This window comes from Petaurus breviceps, unplaced genomic scaffold (assembly GCF_028583685.1).
Source record: "Petaurus breviceps papuanus isolate PSGF00001 unplaced genomic scaffold, PetGlider_PUasm1.0 90825, whole genome shotgun sequence".
NCBI classification, from domain to species: Eukaryota; Metazoa; Chordata; class Mammalia; order Diprotodontia; family Petauridae; genus Petaurus; species Petaurus breviceps.
Genome location: NW_027187353.1, coordinates 3,222,091 through 3,240,122, shown reverse-complemented (window position 1 = coordinate 3,240,122; position 18,032 = coordinate 3,222,091). Strand labels below are relative to the sequence as shown.

The following is an 18,032-nucleotide window of genomic DNA, read 5'->3' as shown; positions in this document are numbered from 1 at the left end:
GCATGTGTTCATGCCTTCAAGGAGCTTGACCTTTAGTCAATAAGGTCATGCTGAATAGGATTTTGTAAGTAATCTGGCCCACCTCCTTTATTTTACAGAAAAATAAAATAAAAAAAGCTAAACCCAGGCTCACAGAGACAGTAAATAAAAGGCCACTTGGATTAAAGCCCAGGATCTCTGACTCCAAATCCAGTACCGACATTCATGAAAAAGAATGACACAAATAACACAATGAAGTATAGAGATCCACATGGCAAATCCAGAGTGTGCCTCATTCAGGCCAAAGTTATGGAAAAGGCTTCAGAGAGGAGAGGCAGAATTCCCACTGAGGAAGCTGGTCTTGGTCTTCCTGATGAATAGTTGCTCTCTCTCAAGTCACCAAGCACACACCAGTCTGTTTCCTTGTAGAATTAAGTTCTTAGAGGGGAAGGAATACCCCTACCCCCACCCTAGTTCTGGTCTGCATCTCTTTTCCTTTGGACTGTATCTCAATAGCCTAGGTCTTAATTAGTCTCTCTTCCTCCAGGCTTTCCCCGCTCTAATCTATCCTTCTCCCAGCTACCAAAGTGATTTTTCTAAAGTGTATCGCCAACCACAGCACTTCCCTACTCAACAAACTCTAGGGGCTCTCTGTTGTCTCTAGGACAGTGCAGTGGATACAGTATTAGACTTGGAAGCAGGAGAGCCTGAGTTAAAATCCTGCCTCAGACACCTATTAGCTGTGTGATCTGGAATGTCACTTAACCTCCCTAGGCCTTAGTTTCCCCAGCTGTAAAATGGTGATAACCACAGTACCTACCTCACAGAGTTGTGGGGAATCAAGTGAAATTACATGTATAATATAAGGGCTATAAATGTTAGCTGTTGTGGTGCTGAGTTCTGTTTAGCTTTCCCAACTCTTCACAGCCTGGCTCCAACCTACATTCCTCCCCTTCTGAGCTGTAGCAGCGAGCCAAACTGGCCTTCCATCCCAACACTGGCTGTTTCCCCTACTAGAATGTCCTCCTACCTCACTTCTTAGCCCCTCAGAATCCCTTGTTTCCTTCAAGAATGCTTAAGCAACACTTTCTTCTTGAAGCCTTTCCTGGACCCCTTATTATTTTGGGGGATCTGTAACTCAGTGCACAGTATCTGCCCAACAGAATACAGGCTATTTGAGAGTAAGACAATTTCCTTTGGTTTAAATCCCCAGGCCCAGCAAGGTCTGGCACAGAGTAGGTGCTTCTAAATGTTCTCTGGCTAGTCATTGGGTCTGGGAAGGCAAAGTCAAAAACACTAAGTGCTATGAGTTCTCCAAGAAGCTGAGTTGACCAACCAGCACTGAATACTCCTTTACAGCACCTTTTCCTCAGTTTACCCTCTGTTGGAGTAGGGCAGGATCCTGGGCTGACATTAACTAAGTAAAAAAAAAAGCTCAGGAGAGGCCCCAGGATCTCTTGAGGAGTCCTGCCCTTTAGTCTTATAGGAGTGACCTATACCTTAGGACTGCCCAAAGGTACAACCTCACCATGCTGGACCCTCAGCTCTGGTAGCTGAGGGAAGGACACAGGTCATGCCACAGGACCACAACAGACCCCCAGGGGACAACCTAGGAGGATCCGTGGCATAGCAGCCCCAGGAGATAAATACAACAAACACTGACTTCTTTAGGAAGGCATGAGGCCTTGCCTGGGACCTCTAGGTGAGGGGTCCTACCTCTGCCTCTACAGGGTCATCCGAGTTCTCTTCCTCCGTGTCAAGCAGCTCGATTGTCAGCTGAACTTGGCCTCGGCTCTGAATGAACATGAGCTACAAGAGGAACAAAAAATTAAGCAATGGACTATCCCAAAAGGTGAAGCTACCTGTGACCGAGAAAGGAAGGGTGCTCTAGTTCAAAGGTTACTTACAAGCCAGTCGCTGATACACTGACACACACACACACACACACACACACACACACACACACACACACACACACACACACACACACACACACACACACACAGTCACAGAAAAAAGGTAAGAAAGAAGTACTGAAAAACTTTGGCAGCTAATGGCAAAATACAAGGAAGAATGTTTAAAATACAAAGTAGCATCTCACTGGTCAAGCTCAACAGTCCAGCTCCAAATTTACTACCTGCTATTTTTCTTATCTCTAAGAATGTCTAAGGATGTAACAGTGAAGACTTTACTAAAGGAACAAGACGAACCTAGCGGGCAGGACAATCATCTCATGGACTTGCATGAAGACACTGACAGAAGCTAATTCCCTAGTCAGTCCAAAGGTCAACATATAGGTAAGAACAAGTCAGAGAGCTTCCAATGCTAAAAATCAAATACAGTGATTGATATGCAGATATGTCCTTTCTCTCAAAAGGGCTGTTTTGGATTTTGATCTCATGCCTGAGGATAGATCTAGATAGAAACAAAATCTGTCCTATTACTTTAGTAGAGACATTCATACAAACACTGGCTGAGAAAGATTCCCATACGTATAAAATCATCAGGGACAAACTTTTTAGCCTGAGGTTTCTCTGATGTAGTCCCATATTAAGGCTGGACCTTTACAGATCTTTCCCAAGGCTAGTATATGAAATCAGGCAAATGGTAACAGGTACTGGGTGATCAAGATCGGAAAAAAGCAAGAATCAAATCAGATCTGTGCAAAACATTCTAAAGCTGTTATATGTTATACAAATGAAAAGGCTAGTATTATTATATTGACAATTTGGGGGAAAATCATTTCAGTGAATCAAACAGGCCTAAGAGGGTCAAGTGAATCCTCCAATTGGGTTTCTCCTGCCACCCATCACCAGAATGTGAAGCCTCTCAAGATTTCTCACCTTAAAGCAGTTCTCATCGGACATGAGCTGCTCTGCTTTACGCTGATACGTGGATTCCATGAGGGTTCGAGAAGTCTGTGTATTGAGGGTGCCACCTGTGGCACTGTTGCTGTTTTCTGCTAAGTAGAGGTCAGTCACTTGTACACAAATCTCATCACTCACAATGTGCTGGAGCTAGAAAGGTACAAAGGGAAAAGATTATAAGTAAAGAGAATCTCAGAACATGGAACATATACATACTAAGTCAACAGCTCTACTTCTCTCACATTATTTATTTATTTATTTGATGTCTTCTTGCTCATTCTACCTGAGGAACTCAGAAGTTTGTTTCGGTAAGGAAAAAAAAAAGTAATTCTTATGAACGACACTGTTATTGTGAAAGGAAAAAAGATGAAGCCAGGACAAACCTTGAAGTGTTTTGGCATTACTGTTCATGGTTAGAAAAGAAAGCCTCAATGGAATAGAACACTTACATAGTCATTTAGTATCAATTAACTCTGTATTCACTGAAGGACAACCATGGCAGACATTTAGACAATGATTAACAGTTGGAATTTCACAATGGCCTCATTAAATAAATCCTGCCTTTGTGGATTCTGACAATTAGAATCTTAAGGAATATTATTAGCTATATTCTACCTCCCTATCTCTTTAAGTATTTTTATTTTGAAACTAAAACTACCTCTGAATGAAAAATGCAGACAAAGGAGGAAATTGAAAGCAGAGAATAAGTTGAAAGCACAAAGCAACATTCATATGTAATCATTTTATTACAACAGTCTGATACTCGGGAAGCTTTTCTATTGGTAGAAAACACTTTTTCTTGTAATGGCAATAATTATGACAACTCACTTCCATAAAAATAGGAAAACAGGAATTCAAAGATTATTTTAAAGAATACTTATAATTCACAACAAAATATATGAATTCTAAGAGACAATCAGAAACTATTAGTCATTTCCAAATAACATGGGTGGTAGAAGAAGGTATATTCTTCAAGTTTGGGCCTACCCAGTAAGTACTAAAAGTCAATTAAAGATTTCCAAGAGATAATTTCCCTCAAATAATCAAGGACTTTTGATATCATCATTGGTGTTCTCAGTAAAAAAAAAAAAAATCACTGGGAATAACGAAAAGTGGAGTTTGAAGAGAAATTTGGAGAACCCATGAAAGACAATGGCCCTCAAACACCCTACAGAAAATCCTGCTCCAACTCAGTGCCTTCTTTAGTCTGATGCCAACATACACAACATACACAAATCAGTCTAGTGGACGCTGGTATACCATGTGTATTTCCCTAGAACACACAAGCAGCAGCACGCACTAGTAGGAGCACTGGATTAAAAAACTATGAATTGGATTCTGGAGGGAGCCTGATTCAAATAAACTCAAATTTGGCCTCTGCTGCTTGTTCCTCTTTAATCTCGGGCCTGTTTCCTCATCTGTAAAATGTCTGGGCTGGCCTAGATGGCCTCTGAGGACCCCTCTAGCACTAGTTCTAAGGCTCAAAGATGCTTTCATCCTGAGTGTGACTTATTATCTGTCACCTCGTGGGCCTGTTTCCCCATTTCCCCATCTTCAAATCAACACTGTTGGACTAAATAATTTAAAAAATATGTGATCCCAAGTCAAACACTCAAGGTGTAGACTGTCCAAAACTTAAGACCACCCTGTACAGAAGTAGCCACCTTAACTTCTTTCCTTCCAAACATTTCTTGCTACAAGATACATTTCTATTGTATGAATCCAGTCTCCTTTTGTTTTTTAAATGTCATCACTTTTTATAAGGGCCATAATAAGGGGCTCCTACACTCTACTGATATTTACTAAACTAGCCTTGGTAAAATTCCTTGAAAATTAAATGCAAAACAGCACGAAAGCTGCTTGAGGGAACAGTACGGTCTCCTTAGTCGTCTTTGTGTAGTTATGAAACCTGAAATCTGTTAAGCAGCTGGGACAGGAACCAGCATGCAAAAGGCATTAACGAATGGGTGGTGAAACAGAAATATAAGGAGCAATAGGGCGGCTAGGTGGCGCAGTGAAGAGAGCACCGGCCCTGGAGTCAGGAGGACCTGAGTTCAAATCCGACCTCAGACACTTAACACACATACACACACAAAAAACTAGCCGTGTGACCTTGGGCAAGTCACTTAGCCCCAACTGCCCTATCCTCCCCCCTCCAAAAAGCAAAAAACAAACAAACAACAACAATAAAAAGCAAAAACCAGAAATATAAGGAGCAAAAGACAGTAAGAAAAAAGAAAGCAAGGTTCAGTGAATGTTCAGGGTCAGGGATTCTCAAAAATGAAAGTAGAAAGATCCAGTAGAGAAAAAGAGACGAAAGATAGAAAGGAAAAGATATAAGTGATAAAAGTCCAAGAAAAGATGAAAGTTCGATCAAGCATAGAGGTGGAACCTTGGGAAAGGAAAAGGATATAAAAGGGAATGAGAAAAGAAATAAAAACGGAAATTTTTTGAAAAGAATGGTGTGACAAACACTTTGAGACAGAATGAAAGGAAGCATGCACTAGAAGGCCTGCAAACTGATTCATGTAAAGTAGGAGATGAGACTGCCTGCTATGAATGAAGGGCTAGAATTTATAACTTGAAGAGTATATTCAATGCAACCACCACTGCGGGGAAAAAGTAACATTGAAATAAATAAATAAGTCCACAACAGCACTGACAGAGTGAATGAATGTACCACAGATTCAAAGTTGTATTACTTTCTGCAGATTTTACCATCCCAGAAGCAGGCATTTAGAATAACCCACAATTAGAAAGGGGTATGACAAGGCACCAGAGGGTCAGAACAGCTGTCTTTAGGAGTCACAAAGCAGTACTGAAAACATCTGATTCTGGTATCTATGCTAGGAAAGGGAGGCAAGCGATGCCAGAAGGAACTAATGTAGCAGATCATGATGATGGCAACAAGTAAGTAGACGGGGAGGCTTAAGGTAGTTAGAAAGGTGAAAGGTAAGGAAACTGTGATCCAAGGCAAGAGGTCCATGTGTAAGACTTTGGATCTTGTCATGATTCAACACTGCAACTCTCACATTCTTGTTCGGTGACCATCCTGGATGAAAGAGAAGATGTGGCATCAAAACAGGTGGCAAGGACAGACTGGAAGCAGCACTACAAAATGAAAAGGAAGAGGAATCCTCCTTCAGTGGCTGAGGGGAGCAGGAGCAGGAAAAAAAAATTCTGAATCACTTTAAAATTCAGGGTTATGGTAGACTTCAGAAACGCCTGGAAAGACTGAACTGATACTAAATGAAGTAAGCAGAACCAGGCGAACATTGTACACAGCAATAGCAACACTACGTGTCAGTTATCTGTGACAGACTTGGCTCTTCTCAGCAATACAAGGATTCAAGACAAGTCCCAAAGACTCGTGAAAGAAACTGCTCACCACACCCAGAGGAAGAACTACAGGGTCTGAATGCAGAGCAAAGCAGACTATTTTCACCTTTTTTGTCTTGTTTTTTTTCTTTCTCATTTTTCCCTTTTGTTCTGATTCTTATTCTACAACATGACTAATGTAGAAATACGTTTAACATGACTGTACACATATAACCTATATCAGATTGCTTGCTGTCTTGGGGAGGGGAAGAGAAGGGAGGGAGAAAAAATTTAGAACTTAGAATTTTATAAAAATGAAAGCTGAAAACTCTTTACATGTAAATTAGGAAAAAAATACTATCACATTTTTTTAAAAAGTAAAAATAAAATAAAATTCAGTGCTATAAGTTTGCTGGGTGAAACCTGCTCTAATTTTCATAGAAAAGATATCAAGAAAACAAGTACAAGGTTGTAAAATGTACCAAGAGGTAAAGGGCCAAATTGGGAACCAGGGCAAGCCTACATTCAAATTTTTCTAAGCATCAGCTGTGTAATCAAATCACCCCAAGGCATAGGTTCCCCATATGTAATATGAAACAATAAACAATACCTCTGTTGTAACTACCTCATAGGGATGCTGAAAGATCAAATACATACAATGCAAACTTTCCTAATGAATTAAGATTTTAGCTTGTGAATTTCACTTAATGGATGGATTGTCTACTTATTTAAAAATCAACCACAAGCAGTTTAAACAATTTAAACAACTGCTTATATTACATATCTTCTGTTTTTACTTTGCCTACATTTCCTTTGGTTTCCTTTCCCCCTCCCAGAGAATTAAAGTGCTTTCTAACAATTTTTATAAGAGGAAGAGAAAACAAATCAGCAAAACCAATCAACATGTCAAAAAAAATTGAACTACTTTTAAGTTATTCTGTAAAATACCTGCAAGTAGTATTAGTTCCAATAAATCACAGAATAGAATTTTAGAATAGAGGAGACCTTATTTCTTTTTTTTTTGCAGGGGGGAAGGTAGGACAACTGGGGTTAAGTTACTTGCCCAAGATCATAGGGCTAGTTTTGTGTTAAGTGTCTGAGGTTGGATTTGAACTCAGGTCCTCCTGACTCCAGGGCCGGTGTTCTATTCACTGCGCCACCTAGCCACCCCAGGAGACCTTATTCTAAGTCATATCCAACCAATTCCCTCATTTTATTGATGAGGAAACCCAACAAGGTCACCTGGGGACAGAGACAGAATTCCTCTGACGCCCGTTCAGCATTCTTTCCAGATCACATGGACTTCCCAATGATAACCAAACGTGTTAGAAGGAATTCTAGAATGCTAATTCAGATCTCCTTATTTTAGAGATAAACAAATTGAGGTCCCAAGAGGGGAAGCAGCTTGCCTAAGATCACAGAGACAACAAGTGGAAGAGGGTCAGGCTTCAAATCCCTGCTCTTTCCACTGGGCTCTGGTAACACAAGCAGCAATCGATTATCATCAGTGTTACCTGAAAGCACTGCTGCATCACAGTCATGGCCAAAAGCCCAATCATTTTTTTAAGCACACACAAAAAAGATGTGCTGACAATTGTTTCCTAAACATCACAATCATTAGTGATTTCTAAAAACCTCACATTCTCTTATCTATATTGGACACAACAAGAGAAGCAGATCTGCACTAACTGCTCCAAGATGAATACAAGAGCCTTTAGCATAATGGAAATAACTCGGATTAGCCAATGAAAACAACAGGCACAACAGCAACATTTTCACCTCATCTAGTTGCAAACAAATGAATTACAGTTTTCTGCAATATTAAAGGCAATGATTCAAGAAATCGAGTCACAATGGATCGCATCCCTCTAGATAATTCAGAGCTCCAGGCAAAGCACTTGAGTTGGAGTTTTCTGGATAAGTTGTTCAGTGTACCTTTATTATTATTATTGTTGCTGTTGTAAAAAACCAATTTATAAAGCACCTAGTCAAAACCCACAGGACTCTGGGTAAATAACAACTGAACGAGTGGAAGTCAAACATAATCATCCACCATGACATACCTAAACAAAAGGAACCACTGTGAGAAGAGACATGGAGGAAAAGCATGAAAGCAAACATTTGTTATGATGCCCTTCCCCTTTTAAATAAATTTCAAGTTCTAAAATGCAAAAAGATGGAACTAAATGGAACTTGAGAGAAAAGGAAGCATTACACCCAGGTGGTCAGTCCCACCAGACCAGCTCACCTTCTGGGCCTGCTAGCAAAGCAGGTCATGGGCTGGGGAGGGGCTAGAACTCTTACAGGACATTTGAATGACCAAGGCCAATCTTATTTCTCTCAATGTGGACTACAAAACAATGAAGCAGAAAATCCTAGAACCTTGGCCAAAAGAAAGGCACAAAGTGCAAACACATGGTTCTAAAACAACAAGACACAAGTATTACAAATAATGTAAGAAAACAGACAAAAAATGAATAGTCCCAACCCCAGACCACCAAAAAATCTGTAAGGGCTTTTTTAAAAAAGGAAACTTCTTTCCTTGATTACTAAGTACAACCTTTTCTGTTTTATCTGTTCAAGAGCTCTTTTTGGGAAAAACTCTCCCTCATCTCCAGCCTTCATCAAGCAATGACCATTCTTTTCTCACCTGTCTGACAATACTCTGGATTAATTTGTCCATGGTAAAGGCAATATAGGCATGGATAGTGAACATCTCTCTCAGAGAATCCTCGTACTGTGATGAGTCTATGTTGCCATCCAAAAGGCTCCGTACCATATCCAGGAAGGCTGGGTAATAGTCTTCTACATCGACATCCACTGTGGGAAAGAAGCAACAAATGCTGAAGCTTTGTCTGATGCCCCAAACGCCAAGACAGAGCACTTCCCACAGGAATTCAACAAAGCTACCCAATCCCTGAGTTTGGAGACAGCTAATGTCCTTAAACAGGTGGATAAACGACCAGCCTGGCAGAGAAGAAGACAGTGATTTACAACGAATGCCAGTTTCTAAAATTAAATGACCACTCTGTAAAGCTGGCTACTGACAGGGCTACTTGGCACTCAAGTGATTTTGAAAGCACAAAAATATCTCAACATTGAGTGCCTGCAACAAGTTTCTGGACCTACCCAAGAGGGGAACAATTTTTTCTGGGCTTGTGTTAAAATACAGCATTTAGCACACGTATCACTTGCTCAGAAGCTATTTTAATGCACAGAGAAGTGTTTCGTTTCAAATAGGATATGGAAAGAAGAAAGACAACTCAAGGGTTTGGACATCTCAAGACAGAAAGAAAATCCTTTAGGGACAGTAAGAAGTGATCTGCATTTAATGACAATCTCCATATATGTCTGTCAGGATTCTTTTGTTTAAGGATGGATCTTCAACTATGGCACTTTACAAAGTGCAAACTGATTAGTACAAGCTGCGTATGAATCCTTTCACCCACTGGCTGAAATAGAATCCAGTAACTGTCCAATAGCTGAGAAATAGAGAGAAAAGGTGAAGGTAAAAAAACCTGTAGTGATCAATATAATTTACCTAGCTCTTCTGCTACATTTCAATCTAAATTTCAGCACCTTGTTTTTTTTTTTAAGGTAAAATCAAGTAGAGTTAGAAACCATTAGTGTCCACAGAAGGTTTAAAAGATTATTTGGTCAACAACAATGACTGTGTACAAAAGAGAAAAACATAGACTGATAAATAAAAAAACTATCTGAAATTGGGTGGTACTTTTTTCAATATATTGCACAACAGTAAAATTTATTCTCTGTAGAATAAATATTAGCTCAAGATTGAAATATTCTAAGTGATTTACCACTAACCATATACACTGGTAGCCACAGAAGGATTATTAGCTTTCTCGGTAGAAAATGAGATAAAAATTAGAATCACTAACTCTGTGTCTTAGAATTCTATTTAATTCCAGATGTTCCTCAATCTTACAACTAATTCACAACCTACCTAAAAGTACCTTAGATATAATCCCCTATGGTCAACCCTTACTGTGCAGACTGTGCTTATGGAATAATGCTCAGGCCTTTATGAGAACCTAATATATATGCTCCCCAGGCAAAAGTGAGTGATTCTGTCAAAGGATTTCTGACTTACTCAAGAGCACAGACAGAGTCTATGAAAGGATCCTGGTCTGTAGACTAAATGTGTAACTTGTGATTTGGGATGTAGCTAGATAATACTGAACATTCTTTTCAGTTCAAATACTGTAGCGCCAGTCCATAATTTCCCTGACTTTTTTGCTTCTGATTCCCCCGTTTCCTTTCATACTGTCTGCTTTTATGTTCTTCTTCAACTTGCAAAATAAGCATATTCCTACTCAAATCTTGTTTCTGTTTCCAACTCCTCACTGAGAAGCTCTGGCATGATCAGTAATTGCAATGGTCAAAGGGAAAAAAACTCTCACTGATGGGCCTAAGTCCCAAGAAAGTTCAAGCTCTGCGCAGGGCTTTATTGCTCCTGTGGCAACGGCAACACGTGCAGTTTTTAGATTGCCTTCCCATCCCTGAATAATCAGTGACAGATGGTCACGAAGACTCAAGGTCTGCAATACAAACGAGCAGGGAATTCAATAATGACTAGCCATCCTCCTTTGCACAGATCAGTATTTGTTTTGAGACACAGACTAAGATACACATTTTTGGACATAAACACAATGGGAATTTGTTTTGCTTTACTATGCATATTTGTTAACAGGGTTTTTCCCCCCCCTTTTAAATAGGAATGGGAAGGAGAGAAAACATGTTTGTTAGCTAGAAAATAAAATGGGGAAAAAAGGACAAGTAACTAGTTCACCTGTCCAAGTCCCACAAATAAAAGCAGTTTCACTGCAGCCACCTGAAGACTCCCCACCCCGGTCACTCACTGGGTTCTTTGAGTCTGAGTTGGATGGCTGGGCTCTCACTCTTATCCCGCTTTATACCCAGCACTTCCCGTTCCCATTCCCTCTCTCGGTTTTCTTCTTCAATCTGTCGTTCAGCTTGGGAACAAATCCTCAGCAGCCTCAAGCACAGAATCTGGTGCAGTCGCAGGAAGATATACCAGTTGTTGTTGACATAAAAGAGGTTGTAGACATCATCCATACCACGAAACTTCTGAGCTGCTGTGTTGCTGAACAGTAACTTTGATTTTGGGGGGCTGCCACCCACCCCATTGTGCTTTTTGGCAGCCCCTGTGGCTTCATCCACATCCATCTCTTCCTCTTCTTCCTCTTCCACATCTGAAAGGTCACCTCTCTGGGCAAAGAGCAGGTCTGGAATGAAATGATGCATAATCTGCTTGATTTTATACTTGTCTTCCTTCTGGATTCCTGTTTGCCTTTTTACGTGGTGGATAATCAAAGCAGCAGCATCTTCCAGTATCTGCTTATCTTCATAGGCAAGAGAAAGGTGTGGGCCAACAGGGACTCCAGAATTATCTTCTGTAGCCTGCTCTTGCCTCTGAGGTAGGAAAGACACAAACAGAACACATATCAGACATAAATTAGATGCTTGCCACTGGGCCACTCCCTAATGGCTATAGCAAGACAACATAAAGAGATGAGACAGGTACCCTAACACTATACAACGTCACACAAAAAGGACATAAAATCAACATTATCAATGCTAATGGAATTCCACCAGTATTAAGAATATTGGTCAAGAACCTCAAAAGTACTATGGGAAACTCTGACTTTATCAGGTGATTGGGGAGGGTGCAAAAGTAGAAAGGTTTCTGAGCAAGGCTGTGACAGGTACAAAAAAGCAGGGCTTCAAGATGAGTCAGGTACTAGCATGCAGGATGGATTGAAAAGGGAAAGCCTGGAAGAAGAAATTCTAAAACTTAGATGGAGACAGACACAAAAAGGAATGGCCAGACTGTGAATGAAGCACCCATACAACTTGATGTTGTAGAAATACATCACAATCAAGGAAAGACATTCTCATTTTCTTCTGTACAACATAAGGGCATTTTACACAAATCAAGAAAGTAGTACCCTTCTGTTGGCGGAATTCTAGTTCAGGTATGGAGCAGTAAATTAACAAAGTCACTTCCAACTCAGACACTCTTAATTCACACACTGTAATCACAGATTAACGAGTATTGCTGCACACAGGATAACATCACAGATGTGAAGGGTGCACAGTGTTAATGGCACCCACAAAGGAACATGATTCCCAGCTTACTTCATCATAGATGCTCTCTATTTCATTGAGCAAGCTCTTTGACCTCAGGACCTTGGTGTCATTCTGCTTGAAGTTGATTCCCTGGTGGTCTAGGGACTTCAAGTAATACTTCTCATTTTGCTCCCTCCACACCTTGTTGAACCCTCTCTGAGCTTCTCTCCATTCCTCCTCTTTCATCTTCAACCTTCAATGGACAAAAACAAAATAAAAGGAACCAAGGGAGTGTAAGCACACAGAACCAGGCTCAATCAAGGCCCCAGTAGGGATAGTTCTGTCCCATGCTGTCATATATTCAGGCCCTAACAAGCACTTTAGTAGAACTGAAAATATATTAATCTCTTAACTCTTTTCAGTACACATCAATGCCTATAATTTATTTTAAAAATTACCTAACAAGGAAGAGACTTTACTAAAGGCTTGCTGTGAAGCAATCTCAGATTTCAGAAACGTGAACTAAAAATACCAACTCTAAAGAGAAGAAAGTAGGGAGTTGTGTGAAAATTACTCAAGGACCAAATAAAAAGTTAAAACCAATAATGAGAATATAAGTAAATAAGAGGCTTGAATGAAGGAAAGGTGGCTGAAAACCCAGTTCTTTGTGTATTAGCTCAACAAAACATATATAGAAGTAGCAGAGGAAAATAATAGTTATCTCAAATAAATAAAAGGGAAAAAATGGATTAAATGGTGAAAAGACATTCAAGTTACAATAGGTCTAAACCTGGATACTGAATAAAGGGAGATAAAAGAGGCAAAAGTCTGCACAAAACAAATCTTGGAAGACTCTGGTTTACTGGGGGAAAGTTATTCACTAAGGACTTAAGTTATATTTGGGAGCATTTTTGAGTGACCAAAATAACAATTTGAACAAATTACTTAAGACAACCTACTGGGACAAGACAGAAATGAAAATGGGAATTAAAAATGGATATACTAGAACTCTGTTGCAAAGAAATTCATCCTGTGATTTAAAAGTCAAGAATTAAACTCCACTGGAATCCTTTTTCACAAAAAGAGAAACAAAGCCCATTTTAGAGTAGTACTCACTATCTGCCACTAGAAAAAACAGATATCTAACAGCTTACAGGGAAAAGAAATGAATGTTCCTGAAACCATTCATAAACAAGTGTATTTTCACTAAGTATAAAATTCTCAGCAGTTTCAAACGCTCAGACTGTCACATGACACAAGATGTACAGTGTAAAAAGCTAAAGAATACAAAGAAAGTACGTTATAGAGCAGTCCCTGAAGGATCTTCCTCTACTCTGTATTCTGGCACAAACACAATACTCAACACTCAACACCATGGCCGGGAGGTTTCCTTAGGAGCCTTTAAGTAGGAAAAGGCTCCAACAAGAAAGGCCCAGGGGCAGCTAGGTGGTGCAATGAACAGAGCACTGGCCCTGGAGTCAGGAGATCTGAGTTCAAATCTGGCCTCAGACACTTAACATTTACTAGCCACGTGACCTTGGGCAAGTCACTTAACCCCAATTGCCCTACCTTCCCCATCCAAAAAGAAAAAAAAAAAGAAGAAATGCCCAGGCTGGAGCTGAACAAGCTCTCCAGTCTTTCCTTCACAAACACAAGCACAATGCAATATGCAACATTCTCTGCTGTCAAGACCATACCTCTTCAGAACTATAGGAACAGCAATGGATGGGTTCTTTCTCAGACCATCAATGATGTCAGCTGCTTTATCAGCATAGATCCTCTGGAGCGCTTTCCGGTGAATCACCTCAGAGGAGCCGCCCAGAGTGTTGTCTAAGCGGAATTTGGCCTGCTCCTCAGCAGACAAACGTGAAAGTTTCTTCTGAATTGTCTCTAGGACCCGGATGGTTGCTAGATTGGTTTCTAAGACCACATCAAGCTAAGAAAGAACAGAAAAAGAAATTAATGAACATACACTTACTACTAACAAATTTCTATATGCCTCTAGTGGTGCACACCCCACGCCTAGAGCTGTCACCTTTTCCTGAATATTAAATGTGTCATTATTAAAACCCATCAACAAAATGCTAAAATCAAATCTATTACAGATAATTGTTTTTTAGTCCATTGGCTCATTCACATATAGCCTTGTCCTATATATAGTGGACTCATGCAATACAGAGTGACAGCAACAATTAACATTCTCAAGTATAATTTCTACCCTATTTCAGCACATATTAACATTTATTTTAGAACCATAATTTTCTTGCATTCGCTGTGCAATGAAGTTGTGAATCCATGGCAGGCCAAGCACCAGACCATTGCCCTTCTACCTTCATTTGGCTCTAGAACATAAAACTCTGGATTCAGGTGGGTCTTCACCAACTTGCAACTTCACCAAAGTTGTCCCTACATCTGTCCTAAATATGTAACAAACCTGTCTCTTACTCCAACCTAGGCATCTAACCATCTATACATTCTTTCGACTCCCAATATCTATGCCTACACACACACACGCGCACGCACACACACACACACACACACACACACACACACACACCCATTCTCTCCTTACCAACATAATTCTTCTTCTCACTAGTCAAAAACTGGCAAAAGGGATATAGACAACCATTGAGGAGAATGTGCTCATTAGCAAAAATAAATCTGGTTCCCTTCCTAGCAACTGAATCCAACAAATATTAACTGCCTCCTAGTTAGAGGGAAGACAGTGCCCCAGACACTGGGGGTAAAAGACGAAAACAATTTTAAAGAGTTGGACTTTTTTAGAGTTTTAAAGAATTACAAAGCCCCTTTCTAATTTTGTATATTCTGACTGATTGGGACACTTTGAACAGTTTTTAAAAAGCAAGGCCATCTTCTAACAGTTAACTTCCTAGTGTTGTATACAGTAGGTGTCCCAGAAGTCAAAGGGCAGTCCAGAGCTTTACTAAAGCTAGGACATCCTGTGTGTGGCAGTGAAAAAAGTAGAGAATGCTTGCGTTTAAATGACAGTGTCCCTATACAGAGCACCTCCCCACAGGTCCATGCAGACAAGCAAACTCCTACTGTCTGCTCTACATCCCAAAGCACAAGAGCATTTGTACAGGTCCTTGTAAACTGGGCAGGTGACTCTACTACCCCCAACTCCACAGCAGGCAGGGCCTACAGGCTTTGAGGATAACCCCTGAAGCAAGCAGGGAGAGGGAAAATATACCTCCTTAAGAAAATGTAGCATTTCACACAGAATAGGAATTACATCTGTATTTAATAATGGCTATTTTAAAAACCAGACCTGTTGTTGAGGACCTCTACCTATCAAAGCCAACACACATATTCCCTGCTATTTAAAATCTTTGAGAGTTGTCTGGAGTTCAGAGGTCATTGAGGAGGCTTAATCAAGGGCCATATCCCCAGGATGGATCACAGGCACAATCTGAACCCAGGACTTTCCACAGCACTGGCATGCTCTAACATTTTATACTTCTAACACAAATACCACAGGGACAAGGTTGTACAGTGGGCAGAGCCTGGACCTCAGAGTCAAAAAACTCAAATACACCTTCTGCCTCAAACATATGCTAGCTGTGTGATCCTGGCCCTATCATTTGACCTCTTTTACGCTCAGTTTCTTCATCTATCAAGTGGGACATCCCCCTTCTATGGCTGGTGCAAAGATCAAGTGAGACAATAATGAAAATTGCAATATAAATGTTAGTCATTATTATTGAATACAAAGCCAGATTTCTTTATACTTTACCACCATATTGCCTCTAATATACAAAACAGAAATATAAAATAACTCTAATATAAATTTAAACAGAAATATTTACCAGTTTTGATAATTATAATATATGCATCCTAATATTTAGAGGCAAAAACTGTTACAGCTTTGTTGACCTTGGCAAATTCTGGGGAAGCTGTTGCTGACATTGGTAAACTCTGGTAAACTATTCCTACACTAGGTACTTTTAAAAAAAACCTCAAGAAGACAGAAGACTATCTATACCACTCAGAATGACGACAATTTCTACCTCCCTTCCTTTAGTTTCACCAATTCCTCATCAACTTTAATATAAACCCCTGCATTCTTCTTTGAATAAGAGTTTCAAATTTAAACTTCAGAAATATGAAAAAAGAACTTGTGGACTCTGAGCTCACCAACCTCACCACGATGCCCATTCTGAGCAGCTCAAAGAAGGGGGCAAAAGATGGAGGGGAGAGGAAGAGGGAGGGAAGGCAGAATCTCAACTGCTAGACCAAATTTTTCCATTTACAGTCCAAACACGCTGCTTCCAGATTGAGCACTCTGTGCCCTACCTCCCCACAACTTCAGAATGCCAACCAGAGTGAAGCCATACCTCAAAGCGTTCATCCTCACATCTATAGATGTGCTCTTCATACTGTGTCTTCTTCGAGCTGACAAAAGTGGAGTCCTCGGACCATGAAGGGAAAGACACCCAGGTATCGTTTAAAACCTTTTGGTGAAAAGTACGGACAATTTTTTAAAAAGAGCTTTCATTATAGCCAGTTCTTTGAACTCCCAAGGATGTTGCATTAATTAAATAAAGCACAATTTTAAACTTCCTCCTAGTGTTATAATTTTCCTTTTTTAAAGTACGATCTTACTACTTACTACCCAAGATAAAATAGCCCAATAGCTTTTAAGTGACTGATAGAGTACAAATATCATGTGGGAGAGTCATCATTTTCTTGGTTTTTTTCCAAGACTTTCATCTTTTATAGTTATTTGTTATGATCCCCAACTAGAATTGTGTTTATAAAAGAATATTAGCTAAGAGATACACTAAATAACAAGAGAAACAATTTTCCATCAAGGCAGTTTCTCTCACTGGGGAGTTTCTGGCTTCCTTGGCCAAACATGCAATGTCTAGACACTTGGCACTCTAGGAACACGAGGATGTAGGGTGGATCAGATTGTCACCTCTTACCTCCTTACACAGCGGTGTCCGTCCTGTGCATTTGGGCTGCTGGTAGCTCTTGGGCAAGGCTCGGTAGCTCGACCCCAATCTTTTACAAGAGGCATAATCTATCTCCATAGCAATGCCCTCTGTGGCACGTTCTTTTGGAAAGGTCTCCAGGTGAACAGACTCCTTATAACCCAGAAAATTCTTAAACCATGTGAACAACTCTGGGAATTTCCTAAAGAAACAAAGCACACACCCCACCCCCCCGCAAAAGGTCAATAACTGCTATACTTGAAAGTATCAAGGCTTTGTTTCCAAAAGGAAGAACTACAACATTTCAGAATTCTTCTTCAGTCCTGCTTCTGGTCACTTCTCAATGCCCAAGTCTCCCCTGAAATCTCCAAGCCTCCAAGAAGCCACCCTTGTTCATCTCTGTCATTCTGGGCTAACAGAAAAAAGGTGACTTGAGAAAAAGGCTGGTGTGAAAATGGGCCATGATTCTGGATCACAAGCAAAAAGCAGGGAAAAGCCTCATTGAAAAGTGTCCTGTTTTCCTTTATGGACATGAAATTTAATTAAAAAAAAACTTCCATCCTCTCTTGTTCAGGCAATATCAGCTCAGGTGCTTCCAATGTTCATGTAATTCTTGAGACCCAAAAATGAAATGACTGACCAGGTCTCCACCAACACCAAGCACTGTGTTAGGAGTCAAGGGGCTAAAGTCTGATCCAAAAACCTGATCCTGAGTACAATGCTAAACCTGTCAGGGACACTTTTCTTTACCTAAAGAATGAAAAGGTTGAACAAGATGACCTTTACAATTCTCTTTAGCTTT

The 18,032-nt window shown here is 40.2% G+C and overlaps 1 protein-coding gene across 2 annotated transcripts in view; it reads right to left on the bottom strand.

Annotated features, from left to right (window-relative positions):
- Positions 1–18,032, bottom strand: part of SIN3A (SIN3 transcription regulator family member A) — a 77,354-nt gene that overhangs the window by 5,488 nt on the left and 53,834 nt on the right. For both annotated transcript variants that reach the window (XM_069071121.1, XM_069071122.1), the window contains exons 11-18: positions 17,222–17,432; positions 16,631–16,747; positions 13,973–14,211; positions 12,345–12,528; positions 11,045–11,618; positions 8,815–8,984; positions 2,823–2,996; positions 1,696–1,788 (exon numbers count right to left, since the gene is read on the bottom strand). In XM_069071121.1, coding sequence (XP_068927222.1) covers positions 1,696–1,788; positions 2,823–2,996; positions 8,815–8,984; positions 11,045–11,618; positions 12,345–12,528; positions 13,973–14,211; positions 16,631–16,747; positions 17,222–17,432 — 1,762 coding nt within the window. The remainder of the gene's footprint in view (positions 1–1,695; positions 1,789–2,822; positions 2,997–8,814; positions 8,985–11,044; positions 11,619–12,344; positions 12,529–13,972; positions 14,212–16,630; positions 16,748–17,221; positions 17,433–18,032) is intronic.